Raw genomic sequence first — 16,323 nt, forward strand, 5'->3', positions numbered from 1 at the left:
AATCCAGGTCTTCAGCACCTCAGGTTTTTTGCCACTTGGAGGTGCCTAAAGCTACTTCAGTAGCTCCTGCATTACAAGCTCACAAGCAGCACTAACCTCCAGCTGGCGCGTTCCTAACTGTTTTTGCAGACATACGTGCCCCTCGTGCACCCAGCGGGGATGGAAGAGGGACGGTAAGAAAGAAAAACTGTACTCCCGTCTTTTGGTAATCAGTTCTGCAAGACCAAGTGGAAGTGATGGTATCCAGGCAAGCGAGCGCTACACAGCGCAAGCAACCCGTGCAAAATCTGCCTTCGTAGTATTTGCATGCATCCTGTTTAGACGCATAAAAAGGCAGCACTGGTCAAAACTGGGGGCGGGGAAATTTACACCACGTGAAATGGAAAACAAAAAGGTTAAGAGTTTGTGACCAAAGATGTTTTTTTCTGATAGTACGTCCTTGAATCGTGAAAACTAAGTTTTCAAATTCCACATTTGAAAGGAAACCTAAATCAGCGTGCCGTTTAGTCTAGAGTCAGAAATAAATAATGCATTTCTTTTTACCGCTTTGTAAATTTACCTCTAAAACTGCAGACTACTTCTAAGCCTTTACCTTGAGAGGCAAAACTAGGGTTATTTGAATTCTAAAACAGTTTGTGGTTTTAAAGAAATAATGAAACGAGTAGAGCCGAGTACTTCAGACCTTTAGGAATGACAAACTGCAATAGACTGGAATACCCCTGGATTAGTTGCGGGTTCTTTAGAGTTGCCGTGTGGGCATCAGATTGCACAGATTCGCTTCAGCGATACTGACGGCGTGTACTGAATGTGGCCGGGGAGACTCCGTGCACCAGGAGCTTCAGCGAGCGAGAAGCTGGGGAAGACTATGACTGACCATACGATAATGATTGCTAATTTGGGATAAAGGAGATTGAGTTCAAATTAATCCCCTAATTGAGAGCAGGGACAAGAGGAATATTTATTTTTTAAATCTTCCTTAAATCTCATGCATTTTAAGATGATTTATTTGGGGCTCTGGCTGCAGCCCACCACACGACAGCTTAGGTGCTACAGTGTGGAGCAGCATGTCTAAGGGATTGAGCCCAGGCTTTGTACATGTCAGACAGTTCAAAGGTCGCTCCTCCCCCCCCGCAAAGTCGTGCTAAGAAGGTAATGCTTGCAAGCTAAGCAAATTTCAGAAAAATACATTAAAAATGAAATAACAACTAGAAAGAGTATTTTAAAACGTCTGTGACGTAGTGAAGATGACAAAAAACAGAGTTCTGCCAGAACACATTCTGTAAGAGATTAAAACTACTTCAGGAAAAAGCCTGTCAGCAGTGTAACAAGTCATAAAGTTCATTAAGCTAATAATTACACTGGGGGGACAAAAAAAAAAAAAAAAAAAAAAAAGGAGGTTTTGTTGCTCTGAGGCCGAAAGGCATACAGAAACAATACTGTAATGCCGCAGGAGCACGACTTACCAAAAGTATACAGCAATATACGAGCCACACGTTATAGTGTATGGGGGAGCACGATATTGTGGTATGCTACATTAGAAAAGCCAATGGTGGGAGTCTGTCGTAGGAAGGTTTTACATGCTCGGATTTCATCAGTCTCGGGGAGAACTGGGTGATGGGAGTAGTGGGAAGTCTCGCTAAACAGAAGTAGCATCGTGCAGAATGCTTAGCAGAAACAGACCTTCCGTAAGTAAACGTATCGGGATGAGCCCTTCAGGAATGGTAATTTTACAGGAAATAAGAGCCCCCAATAATTGCCCTAATTTTAATAAAACGGCTATCTGGAAATCTCTTATTTATAATTCATTACTCTACTGGACACACAAGCAAAACAATAGTGGCTGCCTGAGTGCTTGTCTCAACTAGAAAATAAAATGCCAGCCCTAAGCGGCCTCAGGCTTTGATTGCATTTGGAGACTGAAAAATGAGCCCCCTCCCGCCCCCCCCTTATCACCCAAGGGTTCTGCCTGTCGCAGGAAGAGAGAGACCCGCATTTTATCCTTCAGAAAGATGCAGAAGCGTCTGCTGCTCGCTGCTCTCTTGCCCACACCTATCTTCCTTTCTCCCGTCCTCGTTTTTAAAGACGTTTCCCCTTTCTCGCCCTGCGTGCACTGCCTAACTCAGCTGAAACCGCACTCTTCATGGCAGCTTTTCCCTTCAGGGATTAACAGAGGCTTTTCATTTTTACCCATTATTTGCAGGCGTCAAGTGCCTTACCTACTGTACGCCAAAAGGACCCAGCTTTTTTGGGCTGTTCTCACACTGCCGTGAGAGCAGGATATTCCCCTCCATAAGCAGCCTGAGCTTTGGCCTATGCCAAAGCGTTAACAGGCCTATGCGTGAAGCGTTGGAGGGGGAGCTGGAAGGATGCCTCAGCAAGAGACGCTGGGAAATGCTTTCAGGACTGCGGGAAGCCCAGTTCCTTCCGTGCAGGAGTGAGACCGACGAGATCTTTTGAACAGCCATCCTCACCTCCTAGTACCTCTGGTTATCAGAGGGGGGAAGAGAGCCTGTTTCGCATGCAGCAGTTCTACAGTACAGCCTACTACCACTACTAATGGTTACGGGAATAATTTCTTTATTGCACATTGACTACGTAATTACATCTATCCTGTATATTGCAATTGGATGACATTGAGATTCTGTGGCCATTGTGACCTCACCACAGCAGAAGCCGGAACCGGGGCCCTCCTACTCCCGTGAAAGCAGTTCTGTTTGCATAACCAAAATGAATTTGTTCGCATCATCTAAAGCTGTCTAAGCTGTGCTAAATAGCCTCATAAATGCTTTGGGTAATGAAAAAAAAAAAAAGTATTTGAAGGGAAAATTCCCTTATATGGTCCAAAAACATAAACCAAAGCTTTGTATGTGAATAACTGTAAACTCATCAAAGATAAGTTTAATACTTTATTTCTGACTCATAATTCCTTGTAAGAACCTGAACTGAAATTGCTGAAATACTAAAATATTTCTAATATAAATCTACTTTGGCATGCAGTTATTTCTGCTGTTTCTTTAAATGAAGACTTATTAAAGCTGCAGAAAGCACACGTCCCTGCTAGAATCCTAGTCAGGTGAGATGTTTTAAAAAACAAACAAACAAACAACTAAGTGACAAGGTCCTTCCCAACAGCTGACAGTGTAATTTGAAATAAGGAGTAATTAGTGAACATCACAAAGAAAGGAGGAGGAGACAGGCACAGTTAAAGATACTTAACAGTCACGTCAGTTCAGAGGTTGCTTATACTTCTGAGTATGCAAGCTTTGCAGAAATTTTTAGACAGCAGAGGTCACATTTCTTCCTGAATGCCATGCTTTTAACTTTCCTTCTTACTTCACATTCTTTATCTTACCATAATAATTTTGCAAAACACATATTATTAAAAGAAAAAGAAAACAAAGGGGGGGGGGGGGGGGGAGAAAAAGAAAAAGCACCGAGTCGTACCTTCGCATATGAGGCTGACCAGAAGGTGACCAAGGACTGCGGCCTCTTTGATTTACAGCTTGAACCATCAGCCTGCCCGTGCAACTTATTCTGCCCTGTTACAATGATGGAGAAGAGGAACATTAAAGACTTAGAGCATGTAATATTCCTAAATGTTCAACCTGATCTCTCCTTTTTTGCTCACCTGTTACAGAGTCTGTAATACAATCTCTTCTTTCAGAAAGTCATTGAAAAACATTTGTCAAGACGCCTTCTGATACTAAACTATTTTGTCAGCTTCCAAGCTAACAGAGAACAGGCTGGAATAATTGTGACTATAAGACAATCATGGTTAAAATGGTCCACCGGGAAGTTTTTCTTTTAGAAAAGATTATTAGTACCACTGGCAATTAAGTCCTTAAGGCAGTATATTGACTATATTCTGCCCCTCTACTCTGCTCTGGTGAGACCCCACCTGGAGTACTGCATCCAGCTCTGGAGCCCTCAGCATAAGACAGACACGGACCTGTTGGAGCGGGTCCAGAAGAGGGCCACGAAAATGATCGGGGGATGGAACACCTCTCCTATGAAGAAAGGCTGAGAGAGTTGGGGTTGTTCAGCCTGGAGAAGAGAAGGCTTCGGGAACACCTTCTTGCAGCCTGTCAGTACTTAAAGGGGGCTTGTAAGAAAGATGGCGGCAAACTTTTTAGCAGGGCCTGTTGCGACAGGACAAGGGGGAATGGCTTTAAACTAAAGGGGGGTAGATTTACACTAAATACAAGGAAGAAATTTTTTACACTGAGGGAGGTGAAACACGGGCACAGGCTGCCCAGAGAGGTGGTGGATGCCCCATCCCTGGAAACATTCAAGGTGAGGTTGGACGGGGCTCTGAGCAACCTGATCTAGTTGAAGATGTCCCTGCCCAGGGCAGGGGGGGTTGGACTAGATGACCTTTAGAGGTCCCTTCCAACCCAAACGATTCTATGATTCTATGTGGGTGGGGGGTTTCTCTGTGTATGGCGAGTGGACAGAAAGACAACAACTAGTTCAAGATCTTGAAAATGGCACTTGGTAAGCGTTGGCGGTTAATGACGGAGCTGCTGCCTCCAAAGTGGATCAATCCACTTGATCTGGTGGGCCCACGGCTCAAACACCCCCCCACACCCACCCACCCACCCCACCCCCGAATGTAAAAACTGAAAGACTTGTACAAGTACTTAAAAGGTCCTCTCTGAAGAGCGAGCCTGGTTTGGGGGTAGGAATTGCACCGACGCACACAACCGCACTGGTGGACGCTGAAGATATAGTTCAGTCGTCTTAGGCCGTTTCCAGTGACCGATAAATAAAACATGGGCTCTGTTGTATTTGGTCCCCTTTTTTGTTTTACTTAGGTTTTTAGAAGACAGATTGTCCACCACAAGCACTAGCAGTAGCAAATTTGGGATGGGACTGCCTGCAGCCAGAACTGCTGACATCCAGGGCTCTGTAGAATTCACCATGTAAGGGGTAAAAGCACCTGGTGGTATTAATAAGTATACACAATAGACACAAATATAAAATCTATGCATAAAAATAATACTGTAGTAAAAGTTTATATACTTTTATATAACAGTGTAAAAATTGTAATAACTTTTGAAAAATGATAGTTTTAAATAGCTCTTTGATAAATGTATAGGAGATGTACGTCTGTCCCTCGGCCCCCTGGACTGGTAGCAGTAAGGCAACATCCGCATCAGCTTTGCGGTGTATTTCAGTTCTGAGCTGGGAGCTCCACACTCAAGTCTGTCATCGTAAAAGTGACAAATATTTTTGTCACAGTAATTTGGGGGTTGCAGACGCTAGCCGTTCATTAGCAACTGGCCAAAGTCCATCAAAAAACAATTTCACTGGGGTCACAAGCAGCCTTCAAATGGCAATGACTTTTGTGTTGCTGCTGGACTGTCAGAAATGAAGCCTCTGTGTCCCGCTTTTATTCCCATGACCCATTTAGTCCACAAGAAAAATATTTGCGTTAAAAGAAGCCATTGTGCACGACCTGCAGCAATTTCTTAAGCAAAAGCGCTTTTTTTTGTGTTACAAGACCATTGAAGACATCTGGAACAAATACATTTCTATTTTAGGCACCACTGCATATTAATCTTTTTCTGGCAGGTGATGAATTCACACATTTTGGGGTAATTGCTGCGTATCTATCTCAATACATGAAGGCATCACAAATGGAAACACAAAAGGACAGTAAGAATTTGGACAGGGAAGAACAAGCAGGAAGCCAAAGATTTGGAAAAGTCATGGGATGAGTGGGAAGGAAGCGGTGAGTGGGAAGTAATTCATGAGAAGATGGCCTAGAAAATAAGGGAAACCCAGAGGGAGGACTGTGGGTGCATAGTGCAAAGCAGTGGAGAGAATAGGGTAAAAGGAAAGACGGTGACAATAAGGACCCGACCTGAGCCCATACAGCTCATGGAAAGAGCTCGGTTAAGGGACGTAGCCGGTAACTAAAGGCCTCAAACGGGCAAGGTTTTGTGTTTGCCTAGGCCCGGGGTCAGTTTGCTCTGGATTAAGTTATATGGCAAATTTTACTGCAAACCCCAGAGGCATATCAGAACCTTAATTCCAGACCGCTGCGCTTTACATCACAGGCAACGGTGCCTGCCACGTTAACTACCACAGGCGATTTCCAAGGTGTGTCAACAAGTCCCTTTACATACATAAATCCTGTAATATTAGTCCAGGTCATGAGATGGCATAAACTGGCAGAGCTTTAATGAACTTAATCCTTCGCTATAATAAAATCAGTTTCTATCAACTAAGAATATGGCTTTGGGCTTTGTAGTTTGATGCTTCCAATAGCAATGACCAAACCACAGCAACAGCCTAGCAAATATCTACCAGCCCATCAGAATCCTGATGCAGGCTCCCTTATATTTACGTATTTCGCTTTTCTTAAGGAAAGGTGGCCAAATTTGCCTAGGTTTGTGATAGCTTTGAGATGTGGACAACTTTCCATTAGAATTGAGGAAGCTATGCCAAAATTATTTCCACTCGGGATGACTTAAAAGAATTGGAATCCAGATCTTTGAGTGTGAAAGGCTAGTACGTTAACTCATAGCCCTTCTTTGCCTCCATTGTGCTGTTAAACACATAGTAAAAGCAAGCAAATAGTGGAAGAGGTAAGTATGTTTGCTTGGGAATTACACTGTGAAGAAAGAATAGAATGGGCCTGGTGAAACAGACAGATGTTTTGTTTAGGGGAGCCAGAGGAGGATGCTTCTGGTTCTTCTCCAAAGAAGGGGGGAAAAAGCACAGATGCAGAATTTTATCATCTAACAAAACCGCTCTTTCAATCCCCAAACTAGGAATGATGCAAAACCAGCTCATTTTAGCGCACCTAAAAACCCACTAACAAACTAGTGTCATCAATGACCAGAGCTGATAACCTAAGTCACTGTTGTGTCATTGAATGAGCATTATCCAGAATAACAAATGCTAAAAAGTAGGCCCTAAATATTCAGGGACAGAGTACAGTGCCCAAACACAAAGGCAGTTTATTCACCAAGTTCTCTAAGATGTTGGATCACGCAGTAGCGCTACATAGGGGAACTCTGGACACGCACTAACACAACACTTACAGGAAGATGAACAGGATTTGCTTCCTACCTTGAGCACGTATGTATTTATTTAGCATTTTTAAAACCTGCTGTGAATTTCCACAATTTAAATGGTGCCAAGTGTCATAACACAATGGTCATCTATGTGTAAAAGCTCCCAGCTTGAAGAATTCCCCTGGCCTTATGCTATTTCTTTATTTCTGTTATTTGTATATGTAGAAATAACATTTAAACTACCTAGATTTAAGCACTGCAATTTGTAAGAATCTAGCCTAAAACTGCCGTTTGAGTGCCGTCTGTGTGTACAATCCCATACATTCGCAAGCACGCTGCAATATGAGCAGGACTGACAAAGAGCAAGGCAAAAATGGCAGCGTCATGCTAAGTAGCCTAGCAACATTCATAACAGAGCACAACACTCCTGTTTAGATTAAACTCTGTCTCAGTGATACAGTTTGTTATTTTACAGTGTGATTCTACTTGCAGGCCTGGTCTTGGCAAGATATTTGGTGCTACAGAAGAAAATAATTCGTTACATCCCTCAAGTTATGTTACTGCCTTGGTTTCTCATGTGCAAATCTTTCCTCTCAATTTGCTGGAAAAATGGATTGAAAAAGTTACTTCAGTAGGATGCGTGAACTGTAAGTTTAGCTATGTCCAACGCACTAGTGGGTTTCTGTTGCATACCTCAGCTCTTGCATTGCGCCTGTGAAGAACAAATAATGTTACAAAACCAGTAACACTCTGTGGTTCAGAAAAACGTTGTTTAAGACTTTGGGATCAACAATTTGGGAGACCTCCCCCCCACATACTAAGTGCTAGAGTTTTTTGCCTTACAGAATCGCGATCACGGCCTAACGTAAACATGTTGAGGGGTGATACACTCCTAGTCATTTCAAAGAGTTGGCCTCAGTCAGCGAGTAGTGTCAACAGAAGAAAAATGAAATCACTGGATTGGGTTACTTCTGCTGGTAAACTGGGGTTTTTTTTCCTCCCTTTAGAGTATGTATGCTATCCATGCTGAGTTAGGATACTGAGATGTTATCAGCTGAAACAAATGGTGGAACAGTGATTAAAAAAACCAACACCCCCTCTCCTCTGAAACCTCAAACCATAGGAAAAAACCTGCTGTTGAGTTGCTAATCTCCTGGAGATAGAAAGGTCCCACCCTACTGATGCAAGATGAAAACAGAAATCTAACTTACATACTTTATGGTGACTTCATCATTTAATTAAATCATGCATACATAAGATGAGATATAGTTTTCTGAAGATTTATGTCCAGAAGCATGTTTGCTCTAGAGCCAAACCTTCATTTACCTGTGGGTTAGCAGCCATAATAGTGTAATTCCCGTCATCATCCAGGGTGGAGGCTGCAGTATGCAGCGAGCAAGTTCCATCAGGTTCTCTTTGAATTCGGTAGTGATCACTTCGTTTAGAAATTTGCTTCCCATCTTTAAACCAATAAATCTGCAGGAAAAAACAAGGCACAGCTGATAAGAGGTGGGTGCTCATTGTCATCATTTCTCAATTAACAGCGCTAATGAATCCTAACTGCCAAAAACCTCTCTGGTAAGCATTAAAAGAAAACCGGTTTGATCAACTAGTAAAAGCGCAGAACCACACTCCATGAACCGCTTTCACTAAAAGACAAGTTACAGATTAGCAATCGTTCAAAGAGAAAGACGGCAGCATGAACATTTACCGAAGAAGTTTACAGGGGCACGAGGGCATGAACAGCGTGCCCATCCCAAGGACCGAACAGCAGCTGAACATCTCAAGAACTGAAAACAAACGTCATTACAGAGAAAAGTTCTATTTCAGAGAAGATTACTAATTTTAAATTTTTATTTCACTTAAATCTGAAGAAGTTGGGGAAAGAACGCTCTTGCTCTCTTCTCAGAAAATAGAACCATAAAAGTAGGTAATTATAGGAATAATTAGTTCAATGATGAGTAAAATTGAAGCAATGATCTCGCTGTTGAAACAGCAGTTTCGCCTCATATCTGTTACGCTGCCTGGACTGGACCAAAAAGCCAGAAGGGGGTTCAGCCGCTCAGGCTGGCAATGAGCGGTCCAGTGTGCGAAGGGGCCAGCTCAGTACAATTGCGTGACTGAAACCAAGAGTGTCACCCCGATGTGACAGCCATCTACAGAAATGGACAGCTTTACAAAGTAATAGGAAGTACTTCAAAGCAAGTCAGCACACAGACAGCCTTTAATAATTGTACGCCACCACCAGTATAGTTCCAAGTTGTACAGAACAGTTACACTATCTATCTATCAGAGGTCTTTTCCATTACTTTTGATACATAATTTTATTCTCTGGCTGACCCAAGACCTACTTTCAGTGAGCCAAAAAAAATGATGTATGCAGAATAATATCTTACAGCAATCCATAAGTGACACAAAAAACATGTATGCGTTTTTAATGCCTCAAACTTGAGGTGAAAAAAACTTCAAATATTTTGACCTAGCTTTGGGGTTTTTTTTGCTATATTATAAATATAGCAAATAAATAACATAAAACCCCAAACTGAAATCTGCTGGGATCAAAGAAAAACGTGGTGTATGCATGAAAACACACAGGAATATGTGAAAAATTTTATACTAGGAAGGCTGTAGTCAGCTCCCCAAACCAGTATTTGAGTAGAACATTATATACTTGTCATTTCTGAAGTGTGTATTACTCCATAAGGTCAGTGGCGTTCAGCATTTCTGAAGTCACTCGTGCAGATAACCTCGTAAAAATTGTGTGGGTAACTCCTACAAAGTAGAACAAACGTATTCGTCCTGGTTGCATGACTGCTGGGACTATTTAGCATGAGGAAAACACACACATTTTCCTCAGTCTAATTCTTGAAGTGGGAATTTAGGCCTTACAGTGAGGAAAGGGTGCCGGCTTTCCAGTTAAAATGAAGTGACAAAGCAAAGCACAATTCCTGATAGAGTTTAGTATGCCAGGTTCTTCATACGTGCCAACATTTCAAAGCTCTAAATTCATTCACTTGGGGGGAAAAGTTAAGGATATACTTTTAAATTTCACAAAAAGACAATGGAGAATGTTTTGGAGAAAATGAGTGGAAATTTCCCTTAAAAATTAATTACCATGTATGGTTTTTATATTAACAAGCATTATGCGTAACTAGAAATGATTTCATTTCCTCAATAGCTGGTTATACTTGTTTCCCATTTTGCCTGTCAGCAGCCTTGCAGAGACTCTGTGGTGCTAACAAAAGATTTAGTCATGTCTTCTCATCTGCTGACAGAGCACTTACTGGAGATGCAAAAGATATTTGATCACTTACATACACATGCTAATGGATGCTGGTAACAACATAGCTGCAAAAAATGAGTTTTAACTTGCATGCTTTACATGTGTCATAACGTTGCTTGGAAATCTGCGTTAAGTAGTAATTATTTAATAACAATGCACTTATCAGAAATATCAGGAGACATGCCAGAAATTATTACATGGAAATACATGCAAATATTAACTGAACCAGCTATCCAAACATCATGCGTATGTTGCCCAATACTCATTTTCACTAAGTTTAAAAGCATTGGCATCACTGGCTTTTACTTATGAGGAGTAAATTCTTAATATTCCCTTTATCTGACATGGAGTTAATAAGTAATAATAAATAAGTAAAACACTACCACTGCTGGAGACAATGGCCCTTGCAGTGAAGTATTTTCTTTCTAAGATACCTTTTAATAAATGTACCATTAAACTACGTAAGCACTGAACACTGCAGCTGGATTGCTTTTATTTGTACCAGATTTTCAGAAACCAGTGTGTAATGACTAGAAATACAATGGAATACACAGTACAAAAGGATTTTTGATCTTGGGCAGCACAGGCATTTTTAATCACTAAGAATTATATTCAGCCATGTGAAGAGCGAGCAGTACGAGCTTTTTGCAACATTCATGTCTCAATTAACCTTTTGTATGGCATTGTCCTAATTCTGAAGAGAAATAGCTCTTAAAAAGAAGCATTCCACAATCCCTCCTGTATCACCACAGGTTCTCATTTTAATGAGAAAATAGTTTTACGTTACACTGAAGGTTATAACAGAAGTAGACTCAGATTTAAAAAGTCATTATTTATGAAGACAGAATTTGCACATCAGTATTCAATTTACATGGCATGTTCAGGGGAAAAAATAATCAGGCCAACAACCCTGCTTAGAAAAATCCCTTGTAATGAATGCCAGATTTTAGAAACACCACAGTCCTTCCCAAAGCCATTCCTTGGCAGAGCTGACAGAATACTTGGAAGGGAGGAGCTTCAAGTTAGTAAATTATTTCCAGCTTTTCATTTGCCAAAGTAAAGAATTTATTCAGGGGCAACACTTCCAGCTTCAACAAATGACAGCAGAAGGACAGCCCTCAGCCATCAAGCATTTCAAAATTGCTATCTTGGCATGCTCCGGCGGATGAGGGGAAGATACAGCCTTTGACATTTGCAAAGCCCAGCTAACAAGTAGCCATCCAACAGGACTGAAATTGGTTCCATTCCAAGCAACTTAGCAAATCGCACAAAGCATCTGCAAGTGAACGGAATAAAGGGTCATAGTCCCAGGTGCAAGAGCAAATCACTTCTTAATGTGCACACTTTGACACTTCAGGAAAAAAATAGAACATCGTATCTGAATCAGAGCGCATTCACATCAGATACTCCTTTATAATGCCGTGCTTTAGGGGAAGTACTAACAATGTGGTTTCTTGGCTGTGCAGTCTCTAACACCAAAACAAGGAGAGTGAGGGAAAGGAGACATCCCCTTTCATCTGTCTTAAATCAGATTAAGATGACTGTGAAACTACACCTTAATTGAAAACTGTGAAAATTAGGGAATGGCTAAGTTGACTAAGGCTGACTCATAAAAGGCGATCCAGCAATTCAGCCATAAGCCTCAGGCAAAAAGAGTATCGCTCCAGCACACTGCACCTCTACACCAACGAACCCATTTGTCTTCCACCCTTATTCAGCACAACAGACTGTTCTGTACAGTCATGTCAAAAGTAATGCTGGACATCAAAGGTTTGGTTTCAGTCAGACTGGGCTAATCTTCTCAGTGTATGTCTTCAGCTTGAAGCAGGAGTGCTTTTTCGATATGACTATACTGATCAGCCCCACTTACTTTGCAGTGGTTCACATCATGTTGTGGTCTTGGAGCACAGAACTGGATTCCTTTCAGATGAAACTAAGCCAGAAAATGTGCTCCAAGAACACATCTAATGTGCTGCATCTGCTTCAGTCTGTAGGGCGAGATTAGAGCTAGCCTGAAGTAAAACCTCCTGAAATGCATGCAGGGATGGATATCTCATTCCACAGATTTGCTGCTTCTGGTCTGCACTACTTGCTAATGTAGACATAGCTCTAGTTCTCTCTTGTTCCTTCTCTGCTGCCTGACAAAGTCCATTTTTCTTTTTATAGTTTGTGCAGTATCATACACCTATATCATTGGACATGTAAAGTCATTTGCATTTATCTCTGTTCAAAATCCTAAATACCTGTAAAACTTACACTAAATGAGAGATTTGGATGTGGCTGCTGCCGTGAAGGTCTTAGATATCTAAGAGATAAGGCATCTTTGATCTTGTCTAAGAAGAAAAGAGCCTCTATCCACAAGAGGTCACTGTAAGAGCTGCAAGGACCTCACGGGGAAGATACTGGTTTTGGCAAGGAAGTTGAAGAAGCTACTGCTGTTTGCCTGCTGTGTAATGAGTCAGTTGATTGCCAAGCAATTTTTGAAATGGTTAAACACAACCTACCAAAGGAAGGCATTCTTCCAGACTACTGACATCATGCAACTGGTACTTTTACATTTGTTGAAAGGAAACGCTTCTTAAGCCCAACCCTCCCTCAGAAGCTCATCATTAAAACCTCACCATCGTGCCTCATCTTGCTGCTGGCATATATGGGAGCTTATAGTATTTTATTATGCCTTCCTCTAACTTTCTACACACCCTACAAGACTGAATGTTATTGATATATAAACTCTGCAATGCTGAAGAAGGCAGAGATACCACGCTGGCTCCTGAACCAGAAGCAACATATTTTTGCATTAGCACGTTGCCGTGCCTGAGCTAACCCATGTTAACCTGATGAGGTTGCTTTTGGGACTACTGTGCCAGCTCACATGGGGTTTTCTAGCATTGCACTGCATTCTGTGGTACAGATGTACCCTGAAGGTAACTCTGAAAACGACGTAAGTATTAATTCTAGGAAAAAAAATCGAGATGAAATCTCAGGAGGGAGTAACTAAGAGCTGAAGCCTCCTAGTAGGATTTTTGACTAGTATAAATCTAAACAATTCCAGTGATGTCAAAAGAGATTTGACAGTTTATAGCAGCTAGGAGTCTTTCTTGTCAAGAGAGAATGTCTGCTGTTCCTGTAAGATACAGCCCATAGGGTGCAGGGGCTGACTGTAAGGTACCAATACAGAACTCTTCAGAGCGTTTCTAGAAACATTTACCCTCTTTTCTTACCTTTGGCTTTGGATTTCCTGCCACTTTGCATGTAAATGTGACTGGCATTCCCTCAAAGATTTTGTAATGCTTCAGCTTTATCTCAAAATATGGTGACATACTGTTACCAATAGATTCATCTCCATGTTGCACCTCGTCATCTGATTCTTCCACAGGAGACCTCTCCAGCCTGTATTCAATTTCACTGATCAATCTTTGCTCAAAGCTGGAGACTTTATACTCCTGTCAAACAAGAAAGGTACATATTAGTGTCCAGCTTCAACACATTGCTCAGCAAGGTGTGTTTCTAATATTTTTTTTTTTTTATTCTACTGATCTTTGACAATCCATTAAGGTTTTACATACAAAAGGAAACTGTATCTTGTTGAAGAAAAACACTATAATCCATGCCTCCAATAACTTTCCCTATGAAACAATGAAGACATCTGGTATGAGGCAAAATTTTATTTCATGTTATCTTAAGGTCTAACTTATAAGGGGAAGGAAAATCATTGGTTGCTTTCTTTCCATTTAAAAAAAAGCCTATAAGAATAAAAGTATTCTGAAGCAGTTCATAAAGACAAAAGAAACACACTAATATTTCCTTGAGGGTACAGGCAGATTTAGGGTGGGTTTTGTTTCCAGATGGCCAGAAGACCATATGGTTCACATCTGCTATTTGCATAGAACTGTACCGGAGGCTGCACCAAAAGGCTAAAATGTTTTTGTTTACAGTTGCCTGTAAAAATGAGAAAAAAAAAGAGAAAATGGCAACACTGGCAGTCCACGATGGCTGCCTCCCTTTACTCCTGTTGCCATGGTCCCCTTTGTCTGGCCAAAAGTATCACTTCTTCCTTAAAAAACAAAATTTATCATAAAAGTATTCAAGATATAAAAAGAAGAGTGGAAAGTTTCATCCAGTGTAAAACACTACTGCTTGTTTAATTTTGCTATTCAGATATTAGGAAACATTACTGTGACATACAGTTATTTACTTTCTTGAACTGTTCACTCTATCTGCTTCACAGTACAAAAGTCCTGCTTTGAATCTTAGTGATAACAAAGATAATGCCAGAACGTAAGAAAGCTCAGAAGCAGGGGGGAAAAAAAAAAAATCTTTATTAGCCAACGCTCTTCTCAGTCAGCAGGCACTCTTTCAAGTGACCTTTGGCCATTGTCTCTGACCCTTATTTTATTTAAGATAGAACACACGTCTCATACGAAGCCTCCTTTCACATACCCACCCTCTATCGTTGCCTCTAGTCTGGGAATGACATGTAGTCTTTCCACTGACTGGTTACAGAACTAATCATAACCCTCAATAATGGTAAAAAAATGGAAGAAGAGAGAAATACCTTTGTAAACTGCAGATTTTTTTTAATTTCTTTGTTCCCTGAAAGTTTACCACAAAAGTAAACTATGAAGTACACGCGGTATATATAAAAAGCAGCTGATTTGGATGCAAGGCAGTTAGTATCAGTGTTAATATTACGGCAGAAAGATACTGGAGCACGCCATTACTGCAGTTAAGCTGCCTGCACTCAGACAATTAGGCTTATAGAACAACTTTAACACCCTGAAGGGAGTGCAGCCCAAATCTCCTCAGTTATTAATGCTAGGTGACCTTGTATTGTTATTAACCAAGAACAGTAGAAGGGAAAGGGCAAAGACAACAGAGGGAAAAAATAAACGAGCAGAAGAGCAAGAAACAGGTGAAAACATTAACCTTTTGAATATCCACAGGACTCACTACAGAAGCACCAACAGAGCGAGCTTCCTGCAAGGGTACAAAAAAAGATCAAGAGGCAGAAAGAAGACCAAGAGGCATCCATGACAGTTTCTCAGAGTTTTTAGCAGGAGGATGTACTTTATGTGGTAACATAAGCAAACAAATGCTACACACTTCCGAATAGCAACTCTGGCATCTGAACAACAGAGGACGTGTACCAGGCCTTTCAAGCAGACTTTCTGTTGTGTTTTTGGTCTGCATCCAAAAAGTGCAGATTTCACACATAAAGAGAAGATGGTTTCAAGATAGTAGATGTATTTTTGCCTTGAGAGACTTAAAGGTCAGGACAGAATAGGATAAACGGAAGAGTTTAAAGCAGAAAGCAGACATTTGAGAACTCTCAACCTTATTCAGTATGGAAAAACTGAGCAATAGGCATGTGATCCTCCCGTTTACTTCACTGATACATAACATATGACTTCTATAATCAAAACCGTCCATCCTTGTGTATATTTATTCTCTTATATAGGACTTTTTTTAAGACAATCACTGCCTGTAAAAAAGAAAAATTGAAAGAAATTTTTTATTTTCCTATGAAAGTGTAGAGTTATGTGGCACCTGTATAGCAGGCTCCTCCTCTGGTTCCTGTATGTTGAAGACAGTTGCAGCACTGTCTGCTCCCAGCAATCGACGAGCCATTTTCTCCTCGTACGTTAATCTCTGAACAAAAAATGAAAGGGGTGGGTTAAGGGGAAGGAAAAAGAAGAAAGAAAAGTTCTTATTTCTCCTTAAGAACTACGAGGCTGTTAGACAGTAAGCAATGCTTTAAGTAATGTTAATAAAATAGAGCAGCAATATGTTTCTAACAGAAATTTTCTACCACAGTTTGTAATGCATTTCTTTTGCATTACAAATGGCTCGTCTGGCTTAAGCAACCCTTGCCCTGACTCTGCCATTTGTTTCCATGCTCTTGCCAGGAACTTGGGCAGGAATGAGCAATAGGAACTGCTTAAATCAGCATGGCCATCAAAAAAGTGCATGTCAAATCATCCCAAATTTTACTCCTAGTAGTTCTGCTCAATTTTT

The 16,323-nt window shown here is 41.0% G+C and overlaps 1 protein-coding gene across 7 annotated transcripts in view; it reads right to left on the reverse strand.

Moving 5' to 3' along the window:
- The window catches only part of PALLD (palladin, cytoskeletal associated protein), a 220,776-nt gene that overhangs the window by 8,073 nt on the left and 196,380 nt on the right, over positions 1-16,323 (reverse strand). For 5 of the 7 annotated variants that reach the window (XM_076336551.1, XM_076336554.1, XM_076336550.1 and 2 more), the window contains 5 exons: positions 15,856-15,957; positions 15,235-15,285; positions 13,530-13,751; positions 8,352-8,501; positions 3,445-3,539 (listed from right to left, as the gene is read on the reverse strand). In XM_076336551.1, the coding sequence (XP_076192666.1) occupies positions 3,445-3,539; positions 8,352-8,501; positions 13,530-13,751; positions 15,235-15,285; positions 15,856-15,957 (620 nt within the window). The remainder of the gene's footprint in view (positions 1-3,444; positions 3,540-8,351; positions 8,502-13,529; positions 13,752-15,234; positions 15,286-15,855; positions 15,958-16,323) is intronic. The other 2 variants (XM_076336555.1, XM_076336552.1) reach the window with 1 other exon arrangement.

The sequence above is a fragment of the Aptenodytes patagonicus genome, chromosome 4, assembly GCF_965638725.1.
Source record: "Aptenodytes patagonicus chromosome 4, bAptPat1.pri.cur, whole genome shotgun sequence".
NCBI classification, from domain to species: Eukaryota; Metazoa; Chordata; class Aves; order Sphenisciformes; family Spheniscidae; genus Aptenodytes; species Aptenodytes patagonicus.